At 44.2% G+C, this 14,199-nt stretch overlaps 1 protein-coding gene across 8 annotated transcripts in view; it reads left to right on the top strand.

The window, feature by feature from the left end:
* The window catches only part of CBLB (Cbl proto-oncogene B), a 394,231-nt gene that overhangs the window by 282,023 nt on the left and 98,009 nt on the right, over positions 1-14,199 (top strand). For all 8 annotated transcript variants that reach the window (XM_063953613.1, XM_063953612.1, XM_063953611.1 and 5 more), the window contains exons 10-12: positions 267-452; positions 1,625-1,978; positions 2,244-2,332. In XM_063953613.1, the coding sequence (XP_063809683.1) occupies positions 267-452; positions 1,625-1,978; positions 2,244-2,332 (629 nt within the window). The remainder of the gene's footprint in view (positions 1-266; positions 453-1,624; positions 1,979-2,243; positions 2,333-14,199) is intronic.

The following is a 14,199-nucleotide window of genomic DNA, read 5'->3' as shown; positions in this document are numbered from 1 at the left end:
TAGTTCAGGTACGGTTTTCCTTGACACATCCTAGTGACATTGTAAAAGAAATCAGACTACTGCATTTTAAAGTTATAGATTGCTTGGAAGCATTACATTAGGATGTAGTCGCTTTCAGGTCAGTAATAATCCTGTGTACACACTTTAATCTGCAGGGGATGCACGCATTGACCTGAAAGTTTGAGTCTTATAAGCAGAGCAAAAAAAAAAAGCTACTTCAGACGTATAATCTAACAATGTTAATGTTGTTGCTATTTTTGTTGTAGATGAATGATAGACAGAATTCTCCCGTGACATCTCCTGGTTCCTCGCCCCTTTCACAAAGGAAAAAAACTCCCTCTGATCCTCTGCAGATCCCCCATCTCAATCTTCCACCTGTTCCTCCACGGCTGGATCTTATTCAGAAAGGAGTAGCTCGCTCGCCCTGTGCCAGTCCCACAGGGTCACCAAAGGTAATAATTCTTTTGAAATAAAGTTTGGTATCTGAAGAGGATTAAAGTAGAAATTACTGCATATATTGGTTTAAAGAAGTTGAAGGTAACCTTTGGAGCTCCATCTTTTATTGAGCTACAAAATGTGCTATTCAGAAGGTACTTGCAGCTAAGCAATTATGTGTACTTTATTTTCATAATTGTCTATAGATGTATGGACTCTGTGGGACACCCTTTATATTGTGTTTATGGTTTTGCTTTGTTGTGTACCTATTGATAATATGATACTGTGTCTTAAGCTTTATCACACACTGTCAGACTGTGTGGTAAATGTATTGGACGCAGTGTGTGATTTGCATAAAGGAAACTCACAAAATATGATGCAGAGAACAAGATTTTGTAGTTAGTTGTGGAAACAAATGGGCACATTTTAAATGTAAAAAAAAGAAAAAAGTTTGGTATATAATGTGCAACATTTGGCTAGGTTTGAAGAAAACGGACTTAAAATAAATATATTGGTTGTTATTTTAGTTACAACATTATTTTAACATTGCTGCTTTTCAGAAGATTTAACCATATCCACTAAAACCTGGATAAAGCTCTGAACAGCAACCACTGAGCATCCTTCACACCAGCTCCAACCCGAATTTACAGCACTTTTAAGTTTGGAATTTACAAATTTTGGGGCAGATGTATTAACCTGGAAAAGGCATAAGGAAGTGATAAACCAGTGATATGAGCATGGTGATAAAGGCACCAGCCAATCATCTCCAATATGTAAATTAACAGTTAGGACCTGATTGGCTGCTGCCTTTATCACCTTGCACATATCACTGGTTTATCACTTCCTAATGCCTTCTCCAGGTTAATACATCTGCCCCACTGTTTGATTGCCATAAAAAGCAATGGGGCAGATGTATTAACCTGTAGAAAGCATAAGGAAGTGATAAACCAGTGAGATGTTAATTTACATATTGGAGCTGATTGGCTGGTGTGTTTATCACCTTGCACATATCACTGGTTTATCACTTCCTTATGCCTTCTACAGGTTAATACATCTGCCCCGCTGTTGGACCGCATAATTGTATGCCAGAACACTGAACATAGTTATTGGAATAAATGTCATTGCATAGCCTCACATAAATAAAATGTTTATGTATAATAATGCATTTATTTATTTTGGTTTTGATTAGTCCTCTCCGTGTATGGTCCGAAAACAAGATAAACCTCTTCCTGCACCACCACCTCCATTGAGAGAACCGCCTCCCCCACCAGAGAGACCACCTCCTATTCCACCTGACAGCAGAACATGTAGACATTTACATCATGTGGAAAATGTGCCTTGTAGGGACCAGCCTATGTCCATTGAAGCCTGGTGCCCAAGAGACATTTCTGGTGCATGTCGTGTTACATTTGACAGCTCTCCTAAACTTGGGAAAACTGCAAATTCAGTTTTAAATGGAAGACATATGAGACATTTGAGTTCTGATGCCAGATTTATGTATAAACAACATAAACATCATGAATTATCGTCGGAAAGTGTAAGGGTAAGGAAATGTTTTTATGACAAACTGTTGGTGGAAAAAACAAATAAGGTACTTTGTAAATGCAATTGGAGGTAGTTATTAAAGCGGTTATTGTTATAACTTTGCAGATGATCCAATGCTTCTCTGTCCCTATCTGACAGTAATACTCAAAGCAAATGTTTGCACCGGACTTCTCTTCTCCAATTTCTATAAATGATGCCTAATATCTTTTTAATATGGATATACCCAAACATTCTATTATGCTAATCAATCTGGTTTTTCCTAGGTTTTATCAAATGTTCTAATGGAAGAATATGATGTTCCTGTGCGACTCTCACCACCTCCTCCATCCATTTCTATTACCCCTAGTATGAAGTAAGTTATTTGAATGGCATAGAAAATCCACATACAGTATCCAATATAGGAAAGATGATGAACATGAAGGATTTCCTTTTCATGCATGTCATTTTAGTGACCTTTAGGAAATGTGTTCTCATTCAGACAGTGACCATGAATGTGTGCTATCTTTTTATTTTAATTTGAATGACAGTCATGCATATGACCATTGACCTTTGCCCATGGCCTCTCCCTCAAGATGATCAGTGCTTTTCTCTCTCGCATCTGTGTCAGTTTGCATGCTTGGTGATATACAATGTGTAGATTCTGTACTGAATATTGACATTCTGTTGATTACATCTAGATCTTTCTGAATCACGGATCCATCTAAAAATCCCATTTTAGGGGTCAATATAATAGGTAAAAACCCTTAAGTTTCTCTTACGTCCTAGAGGATGCTGGGGACTCCAAAAGGACCATGGGGTATAGACGGGATCCACAGGAGCTTGGGCACACTGAAAAGACTTAAACTGGGTGTGAACTGGCTCCTCCCTCTATGCCCCTCCTCCAGACCTCAGTTAGACTTTGTGCCCAGGACTGACTGGACATTCACTAGGGGAGCTCTCCTGAGTTTCTCTTGAAAAGACTTTTGTTAGGTTTTTTATTTTCAGGGTGACCTGCTGGCTACAGGCTCCCTGCAGCGTGGGAGTGAGGGGAGAGAAGCAGGACCTACTTCTTCTTAGTTTAAGGGTTCTGCTTCTCGTCTACTGGACACCATTAGCTCCAGAGGGTACGATCACTTGGTGCGCCTAGCTGCTTGTTCCCGGAGCCGCGCCGTCACCCCCCTCACAGAAGCCAGAAGACAGAAGTCAGGTGAGTATGAGAAGAACAGAAGACTTCAGGACGGCAGAAGACTTGAGTAACCAGGTACAGCTCCCACACACTATCACTAACGGCACTCACAGGGAGCAGGGCGCTGGGGGGGCGCCCTGGGCAGCATGTTACTGGGGTCCGGGAGCCGGCAGAAGCCTTTTCAGTGCCTTGGCACCGTTTCGCAGACCCCGCCGGCATTTTCAAACTTTCAAATTTGGCTGGCTGAAGCGCGCCAGGAAGGAGCGGAGCTTAGCCGCGCGGCTCACAGCGCCATTTTCTCCTCCACACGCAGCTGAAGGAGACGCTGGCCCGGGACCTCCACAGCTCCTCTCAAAGTAACGGGGGGGGTGCAGTTGTGGTGCATATTATTATAATTTAAGCAGCGCTGGTCACATATATCCCTTGACGGGATATTTGGGTGCTGGGGTGTGAGCTGGCATACTCCCTCTGTGTCCTCTATCTGGGCTTCATTGTGGGCCTGTCCCCTACCTGAGACATTCTGTGTGTGTACGTGTGTCGATAATACCTGTCGGCATGTCTGAGGCTGAATGTTATTCACCGGAGGAGGTTATTGGGGGAGCGGATGCGGGTCTAGATTTGGACCTGTCGGCGCAGCCAACACCTGATTTACTCACATTGCTAAGTACAATTAATACGACTGTAGCTTCTTTATCAAAGAGGTTGGATACAGACGCAGGTGTGGAAAAATCCATGGAGGAGGCTTTGGCTCAGGTGCAGACCCCATCGGGGTCGCAAAAGCGGCCATTTACTCAAGTGGTAGATACTGATACCGACACGGACTCTGATTCCGAGGTCGATTTTACTGAGGCTGCTTTGCATCCACGACTATTTAAGAGTATTCAATACATGATTGTGGCTATAAAAGATGTTTTACGCATTTCTGATGAATCTGCGGTACAGGAAACAAGGATTTGCTTGTTCAAGGGAAAAAAACCTGAGGTGAAGTTTCCCCCCTCTCATGAAATGAATACTCTTTGTGAAAAGGCTTGGGAGTCGCCGGACAAGAGGGCGCAGATTCCCAAGAGGATTTACATGGCGTATCCTTTCCCCTCTGATGACAGGGAAAAATGGGAGTCGTCTCCAAATGTTGACAAAGCTCTTTCTCGTTTGTCTAAGAAAGTGGCGCTTCCGTCTCCTGACACGGCAGCTCTCAAGGATCCGGCGGATCGCAAGCTGGAGACGTCTCTGAAGTCCATTTTCGCTAATTCGGGTGCATTGCTCAGACCTGCGGTGGCGTCGGTATGGGTGAGTCGTGCTATTGCTAAATGGGCTGAGAATTTAGCTAATGATATGGATACCCTTGATAAAGATAATGTTCTTTTGACTCTTGGTTATATCAAGAACGCTGCAGATTACCTGAAGGATGCGGCGAGGGATGTTTGTCTCTTGGGATCAAGAGCCAATGCCATGTCGATATCGGCCAGGAGGGCGTTGTGGATCCATCAATGGAATGCTGAAGCCGACTCCAAGAGAGCTATGGAAGCTTTACCCTTCAAAGGTGATGTCTTGTTTGGGGACGGCTTGGCGGACCTAGTCTCTACCGCGACGGCGGGTAAGTCCTCTTTTCTTCCCTATGTTCCCACACAACACAAAAAGGCACCACATCAGCAGATGCAGTCCTTTCGTCCCAATAAATACAGGCGTGGAAAATGTTTGCCCTTCCTTGCTTCTAAGGGTAGAGGAAGGGGAAGGAAGTCGCCTGCCTCTACCAAGTCCACCGCATGATGCTGGGGCTTCCCTGGGGGAGTCCGGACCGGTGGGGGACCGACTGCGAGTCTTCAGTCAGGTCTGGATTCAATCAGACCTGGATCCTTGGGTCCTAGAGATTGTGTCTCAGGGATACAAGCTGGAGTTTCGGGAGGTGCCCCCTCACCGATTTTTCATTTCGGCCTTACCAGTGTCTCTTCCGAACAGGGAGGTGGTGCTGGCAGCGATACAAAAATTGTGTCAACAGAGGGTCATTGTTCCCGTTCCCCCGTCACAACGGGGGAGGGGTTCTACTCGAGCCTCTTTGTTGTGCTGAAACCGGACGGTTCGGTCAGACCGATTCTTAATCTAAAATCTCTCAATCCATACTTGAAAGTTTTCAAGTTCAAGATGGAATCTCTTCGAGCTGTGATTTCCAGCCTAGAAGGGGGGGATTTTATAGCGTCAGTCGTCATAAAGGATGCCTACTTACACGTCCCGATATATCCTTCGCATCAGGCCTTCCTCAGGTTTGCGATACAGGATTCTCATTACCAATTTCAGACGTTGCCGTTTGGGCTTTCCACGGCCCCGAGGATTTTCACCAAGGTCATGGCAGAAATGATGGTTCTCCTTCGCAAGCAAGGAGTTACAATTATCCCGTACTTGGACGATCTCCTGATAAAGGCGAGGTCCAAGGAACGGTTGCTGAGGAGTGTAAATTTGGCGCTGTCGGTGCTGCGACAGCACGGTTGGGTGCTAAATTTGCCGAAATCTCAGTTGATTCCGACCACTCGGCTGTCTTTTCTGGGCATGATTCTGGACACGGAGTTACGGAGAGTATTTCTTCCTGAAGAAAAAGCTCTGGATCTGCAGTCGATGGTCAGGGAACTTCTGAGTGTGTCAATCCATCACTGTACTCGGGTTCTGGGAAAAATGGTTGCGGCGTACGAAGCCATTCCGTTTGGCAGGTTTCATGCCCGGGTGTTTCAGTGAGACTTGCTGAGCAAATGGTCCGGGTCTCACCTGCACATGCACCGGAAGATAAGTCTATCTCCCAGAGCCAGAATTTCTCTCCTGTGGTGGCTACAAAGTTCTCACCTCCTAGAAGGACGCCGGTACGGTATCCTGGACTGGGTACTTCTGACAACAGATGCAAGTCTCCGGGGCTGGGGTGCAGTCACCCAAGGAAGAAACTTCCAGGGGAGATGGTTGCTCCAGGAAGCTTGTCTCCACATAAATGTTCTCGAGTTAAGAGCCATTTACAACGGACTGCTACAAGCAAGAAGCCTTCTTCAGGGTCGACCTGTCCTGGTACAGTCAGACAACATCACAGCGGTGGCACATATAAACCGTCAAGGCGGAACAAGGAGCACAGCGGCAATGGCGGAGGCCACAAGAATCCTTCGCTGGGCGGAACAACACGTGAGCGCCCTGTCAGCAGTCTTCCAACCGGGAGTGGACAACTGGGAAGCAGATTTCCTCAGCAGACACGATCTCCATCCGGGAGAGTGGGCTCTTCACCAAGAGGTATTTGCAGAGGTTACAAAGCGTTGGGGAATTCCGTTGATCGACATGATGGCGTCTCATCTCAACAAGAAGCTCCCGAGGTATTGTTCCAGGTCAAGGGACCCCCAAGCCAGTGCAGTGGACGCCCTGGTGTCTCCGTGGGTATTCCAGTTCGTGTATGTGTTCCCTCTACTTCCTCTCATTCCAAAGGTACTGGGGATCATTCGACGAGCAAGGGTTCAGGCGATTCTCGTCGTTCCAGATTGGCCAAGAAGGGCCTGGTACCCGGATCTTCAGGAATTACTGGTGGAAGATCCTTGGCCGCTTCCTCTAAGAGAGGACCTGTTGCAGGGTCCATGCGTGTTTCCAGACTTAACGCGGCTGCGTTTGACGGCATGGAAGTTGAGCGCCAGATCTTAGCTCGTAAGGGTATTCCCGGGGAGGTCATTCCCACTCTCATTAAGGCTCGGAAGGAAGTTACAGCGAAACATTATCACCATATTTGGAGAAAGTATGTTTCCTGGTGTGAGACTAAAATGGCTCCTGCGGAAGATTTTAATTTGGGTCGTTTTCTCCACTTTTTGCAGGCAGGTGTAGATGCAGGCCTGAAATTAGGCTCCATCAAAGTGCAGATTTCGGCTTTGTCTATTTTCTTTCGAAAGGAATTAGCTGTCCTCCCAGAGGTTCAGACGTTTGGGAAAGGAGTATTGCATATCAATCCTCCGTTTGTGCCTCCTGTGGCTCCATGGGATCTTGAGGTGATCTTACAGTTTCTCATGTCTTCCTGGTTTGAACCTTTGCGTAAGGTTGAGTTGAAGTTTCTCACTTGGAAGGTAGTCATGCTGTTGGCACTGGCGTCTGCCAGGCGAGTGTCAGAGTTGGCGGCCTAATCTCATAAGAGCCCGTACTTGATTTTTCATTCGGATAGGGCGGAATTGAGGACTCGTCAACAATTTCTGCTGAAGGTGGTTTCTTCGTTTCATATTAACCAACCTATTGTGGTGCTGGTGGCTACGGATGCTGTGGCGGTTCCAAAGTCTCTGGATGTTGTGAGAGCTTTGAAGATCTACGTCGCCAGAACGGCTGTCGCCAGGAGAACTGAGGCGCTGTTTGTCCTCTATGCTTCTAACAAGATTGGTCATCCTGCTTCAGAACAGACTATTGCACGCTGGATTTGTAGTACGATTCAGCAGGCTCATTCTTCGGCCGGGCTACCGGTGCCGAAGTCAGTAAAAGCCCATTCTACCAGGAAAGTGGGCTCATCTTGGGCGGCTGCCCGAGGCGTCTCGGCTTTACAGCTTTGCCGAGCGGCTACCTGGTCGGGTTCAAACACTTTTGCTAAGTTCTATAAGTTTGATACCCTGGCTGATGAGGACCTTGCGTTTGCTCAGTCGGTGCTGCAGAGTCGTCCACACTCTCCCGCCCGGTCTGGAGCTTTGGTATAAGCCCCATGGTCCTTTTGGAGTCCCCAGCATCCTCTAGGACGTAAGAGAAAATAGGATTTTAGTACCTACCGGTAAATCCTTTTCTCCTAGTCCGTAGAGGATGCTGGGCGCCCATCCCAGTGCGGACTGTTACTTGCAGTGTATTCTTGTTGGTTAAATTAGTTTATACACTGGTTGTGTATTTCTGGTTTTCAGCTTGTTGCTGTTGTTAATTCATACTGTTATCTGGTTTACTGTTACTCCGGTTGTACGGTATGTTTGTGGTGTGGGCTGGTATGTTTGTAGCCCTTAGTTTACACAAAAATCCTTTCCTCTAAATGTCCGTCTCTCCTGGGCACAGTTCCTATAACTGAGGTCTAGAGGAGGGGCATAGAGGGAGGAGTCAGTTCACACCCAGTTTAAGTCTTTTCAGTGTGCCCAAGCTCCTGCGGATCCCGTCTATACCCCATGGTCCTTTTGGAGTCCCCAGCATCCTCTACGGACTAGGAGAAAAGGATTTACCGGTAGGTACTAAAATCCTATTTTTTCTAGAATGTGGTAAGGGGTTTGCACCTATTCCTCAAAGCATTGTATTATAAACTAAATGAACCTATATTATAATAGATTAAATTGCTCCGGTCTGTTACACAAGTGATTAATAGGAGGTAGGACGTCTCAAGTCCTAGCCGATCTCAAACACTAAGAGATTGGGCATCCCTGAGCACAGAGCTCTCACCCTCGATGTAACTGGAGATGACTGCAGCATCCTTTTCACCAAGGCATTCCTGCCATGTGCATGGGGAAGCCTACCACTGTCCTCTGATGGCCAGTGTTACTGGGCAACCGGACATCAGTCAGTTGCACAACTGACTTTTTATTGAAAAAATAGCTAAAAGAAGACAGTCTCTGATTTAACAGCGGTAAAAAAATATCTACTTTTCTAAGGGATCTTAATAAATTCTCTATATGCATGGTTTTTTTTTTACATTCATCCACATTGCAGCTCATCTATTCTGTTGCTGTCTAATTTGTATACAGTATGTCACCTTTGAAATGATACAAACTCTCGTGTTGAAAGCTCATTCCTAAGGGAACAGGACCGCTCTTAAAATCATGCAGGCACTAGCATGAATGACACACATTACTGCTGTGGTAGTGTAAACTACAGCTCACTGTGAGAAAGTGAAAAATGCACATGTTCATTTTCAGATGTTTTCATCAAAGGCGATGGCAGTGTCTGCCTGACTGTTGGGTGGTTTGTTCCTGTTATATTCTGTATGGAATGCAGTTTAATCAACTTCTGCACAAATGCCTTTCTGAACAAGATCTATATTGTGTGTTCGCTTCAGACATAGAAAGAGACCTGTATCAAACCTTCTAGAGAGAGAAAGTGGATAAGTTGCCCATAGTAACCAATCTGCTTTTAACTGTCCTTTATTTAGAAGTCTATAAAATGACGGTTGGAAGCTGATGAGTTGCTATGTGCAACTCATCCATTATATCTCTCGAAGGTTTGATATCTCATCCCTTGTGGCATGTACGTAACGCTGTCATAGAAAAGAAGCAGAATACAGATGTGTCCTCATACACTACTGCTGTAGTCAGGGCCGTCATCAGCGGTGTGCTGGGGGCACAACTGTGCCGGGCCCTGCCGCTCTGACGGAGTGTGGAGGGCCAAGGCCACATGCTGCCACCACCTCCGCCATTTCCCGATACTGGGAGGTACCCCGCTGTAAGTATTGAAAATGTCTCTCCCAAAATGGCCACCACCTCAGAGGAGACTGTTATTTTAAATACTAGAGGAGGTGGCAGCCATTTTGGGAGGTACATTTTCAAAAGGATGAAGGGGTCAGGCGCAAGCAGCTCCTCCCTCCGGGACCATAGAACCACGGATGCAGCCGGGTTTTTTCCATTGACAACGAGCGGAACCCCTGAGAGCAGGTACTGTGGCATAGGACATTTTTACTTAGTGCCCATAATATGGTGGAAGGGGCGTAACTGTGAGGGCATTGTATGATGACAGGTGCATTACTGTGGGGGCATAATATGATGTCAGGGAAATTACTGTGGGGGCTTATTATAGTGCAAGGGGCATTACTTTGTGGGGCATAATATAGTATGTGCACAGGAATTTATATATAATTAATATTTATTTATTTATGTATTAAGATGCACATTCAGGTAAAATAGACGCTACACCACCATGTGTTACCAGGCACCTCACGCCGCATGGCATATTGAGGCTAGGCGTGTGAGGACAAATCTGAATGTGGCAAAGAGGAATTCTGCACTTAATGTTTTATAGCTTTTATTCAGTCTAAAGACCTACATCCAAAGACCAGTTATCAATGGTTCATATATAACTAGTTACCTCAAAAAAAGAAATATGCTTGCGCTTGGTTTTACCCATATTGTTCATGGTACCAGCTGCGTGGCAATATTAATGTCATATATGGATACAGAACAGAAATAACTTTGCTGTTGGGTCTAACAATAATATACCTCAAATATGTGTGTGTATGTAGCAAATAAAACCATGGGGATTTTGTCATATTTTGATCAAAGCATTTAAGCTTGCAGCCGATTGTCAAGGGACCCCAATGTTCTACCTAGGTAATTTCTGTATCCATATTGTCCAAGTTTTTGTAAAATGGGAGCTGCATACTGTATATGTCATGAGTATGTGACTACTGTTCCAAAACGATGCCATACAATAGTGTCTGAAAATTATTAAAGATGCGGGAACCATACAAAAAGACTTAGGCGGCCGTTTGGTCACCCTGATCCATAGAGCATTCATCTTTAGGTTATACAGTAGTCACCTATCAAGTATGGTGTCAGCTTATGCAAAATCAAAATTTGTTATATCTGCTTCTAGCCTAAAGTCCTGGTTTCTAATCTCTTCCTCTAAAAAAGCAATTAGATTTATTTAATAAGGTAAGGTCTTCATATTCCACATTGGTTGCTGCTGTCATTATGTTCTATTACACAATCTTAAAAGGGTTTATATGTCTTCTTAACTAGAATTGTTATATTTGACTATTCCTGTCTTATTCAGACTTGATTTCCAGCGTGAAAGTACTCTATAAAGTCTTTTTTTCTTTTATTTCTTTTAATAGCAAAAAATGTATGAAAATTAGTTTATTTTTCCATGTTTTCTGGTAATAGCATATGTGCCCCTTTCCTCTGCCTGTTTTTCCATGACACCAGTCTATTTCTACTACAGTCACAGCAGTGCCAGCTTAATATGTGATTGGAACAGCATGTCTACCATGTCATTTATACAGACAGACTATAACGTACTCCTGCAAATAACTTGTCTATTCTTAAACCAGTGTGAAGTTATACCCATGTGTCAACAACATACCACTTGTGCCATCAAGCACCTCATATTTCATAACATCACATCACTCTCCCACCTTTCCTGTTCTGCCCTATCCCTAATTAGGACCGACAACAGAAAACTTGGGGCCCAGTACAGTGATATCTCTGGAATATCTCTCCTTCCTCCCATACACCTCACAGTCTGTCTCTCCCCAATGACTCCATGCTGCATTCCCAGCTCTCCCACATCATCCCAAAGCCCTATATTCCCTCAGCAATCCACTCTTACCCCAGGGAGAGACTCACCTGCGCTGCACTCCCCAGTATCAGACCCGAAAACCACACAGCAGGTACCATGCAGCCCTCACACCCCACTAGAAGAGGCTGGCGCAGTGCACTGGACTCCTGGCCAGCAGAGCTGCTGCCATGTCCCATAACTGCCTGTAACAGAGCTGGGCTCAGAAGAGCGGGTGCACACTCGAGCCACACAGTCACTGTGTGTGAGAGGCTCCTGACACTCTGGGGCTACGCCTACACCACCTACAACTCACTGCCCTATTTGGACAAGATGGCTCACATCCCTGCCAGGCACTAAATGGCATATCCTTGAAGCTCATCTGATCCTTGGGGCCTGATACACCGATACAGGTTTTCCCTTTGACCCCCCCTGTTGCCAGCCCTGCTTCTAATGTGTATGCATATTGACAATTGTTGGAGGTAGTCATCCATGTGCAACATTAAGTCAATTCTAACCCTTTAAGAAGCTTCATTGCTGCTGATTTAACTGAATATAAAAAATACATTCTTTTTCTCTTCTACATAAAGTACCAGCGTAATCTGTAGCACTATAAATAATGGTTTGCATGGTATGATATTTACATGACAAGTTTTTAGCCACCTCTCCGCTCTAAAGGCTTCATGTATATGGACATTAATTTTAATTGGTGCTTATAATACTCAAAATAATGTAAGTGAATGTAACTGTACACACACTTTTGTTCAAACATTCAATTTACTTTGCATAAAGCAATGAAAGAGGGTCTGACAAAACATAATGAGTACATAGTATGCCGTGCTGCAGGAAAGGTTTGGGACACTTGTCTAAAGCACGGTCAAAGCACAAGGTTGTGTTTTACTTTTTACTAGTTGTCTTTAAAATGCCTGTGAGTCCAGTCCCAGGACTGTCAGCCAGTGGCTGCTCAGTATGCTGGTACCTGTAGATCGTTCCTGCTGGGATAGGAATTGGATATGTTTGAATTCATCATTTTTGGAGAAGTATTTTCCAGCAATGTGCTCAATGATTTGAGTATTATGTAATATCTGGAGTACTTCCATAGAGACATGCTCCTATGTATGTTAGCATAATACAAGACCTATACAGTCTGACACAGAAGGCAATGAGTCCTTTATGTTATACGGTCTTATGAGCCCACATTGTCTTCTGTATCTGGTTGTATAGGTCTTGTATTTAATATTTGGAGTACTTCCAAAGCCAAGAGACACAAAGATAGCCAGAATGGTTGTCTAACATTGATCTACTGTATACGAGTTTGTATGACTTAGTGAAGGCAACAACGGATAAAAGCAAGAGCAGCTGTGGGGTTACTATAAAGTAATCCAAGTACTATAGTGTAGTGAGACATATATTCATGAAATAGGCTTTGATATGTAAAGGGAAAGAATTTTGTGCAACTATTGACTCGTGATTTTTTTGGGGGGGGGTTCACTTGGTTTTCAAAGAAGTAATTTTTGATGTGTCAAAAACATGATTTTTTTTCCCATTATGCCAGATTAGACAAAGTTTTACTTTAGTGATCATGTATGACCTTAAAACCTGTGTTTAATTTCAAGGCAAGTAGAAGCTGTTGTACTCTGTGAATTCTCATTAAAATGTAAGCTCCCAGGCTGTCCACACATGGAGACACTGCTTTATAGCATATTGAAAGGGACCTAAAAGTATTAATTGCCCATCGCCGTGCTGTTCTTGGAATGGCTAAAACATGGATTATTTTAATAAGCAGTTGACACTTCACTTACAGCAGCAGCAGGAATGTTCTTTACGTTTTATTTGTGCCTGTGTGAATGTATTGTTAAAGTAAACTATTCTTCCAACACTGCAAATCTGCTTCTGTTCAGATGTAGTTTGGGGCTGGTAATGGGATTAAGTTCCAAATGAGTGGATGCCAGCTGGAGTTTTAAAGTAACACAGAACAGGGAAAAGCAAGTGAAGTCTGTGCCAGGTCATTGCTGTGTACCAGGATTCTTGCCAGGATGTGGCTGTAGCTTAGTAGTATATTTGGCTACACAATTGTTCTTAATGAGCCTTGTTAGGAACACAATGGCTCAGAGAATCAAAGCATCGGTGTTCCCTGCTCAAGAAAACAGAATTAAGCAGCTTCACATCTGAAACCAAATGATTTTATTAAATGCTGTATACCTCTAATGGGCTACTGCAGTGTGCTGCTGAGGTGTCTGGGAAGTTATCCAGACATTGGCATAGGTGGACCTGGAGGGCTTTATAACACAATCCACATTGCTGGAAATAATTGTTCAAGGTTACTCATTGCTTTAAGAATGCAGATGTAATAGTTCTGCTCTTTCATGTAGGCTCATATGTTTGTCAACTGTTTTGTACGTACATGAAGCATTATGTGGTGCGTATGGATGGTGTGTCTATATACTGTAGTAGGTGTGGACTAGGCAGCAAGTGATACACACTCATCGTAAAATTTTGAATGGTTAAGACAATGACTTACTATTGTCTGGCTAGCTTATAATGTATAGTACTTCTTTTGTTTTATTAATAATTGGTAACTGCTTGGCCTAGTTGTCGAGATGCTTGTTTATAATGTGAGTGGTCATATTGGGAACATGCCGCTATACATAACCAACAATTGGAGTATGGCATCCATACTGCCATGAAAACTGTAAGTTACCATGCTGGAAAAAGGATGGAGGCACACCCGTGGCAATTCAATTACTGCCCTTTTTCCTCGCACAGTAAATTACATGCAGCATCTTTGCGGCACCCTCCCAGGTCATTTAATGTGAATCTCTGTTCGAGCCTCC

This window comes from Pseudophryne corroboree, chromosome 2, assembly GCF_028390025.1.
Source record: "Pseudophryne corroboree isolate aPseCor3 chromosome 2, aPseCor3.hap2, whole genome shotgun sequence".
Taxonomy (NCBI): domain Eukaryota; kingdom Metazoa; phylum Chordata; class Amphibia; order Anura; family Myobatrachidae; genus Pseudophryne; species Pseudophryne corroboree.
The sequence above is the reverse complement of the archived record's forward strand: the minus strand, read 5'-3'. Positions and strand labels throughout refer to the sequence as shown.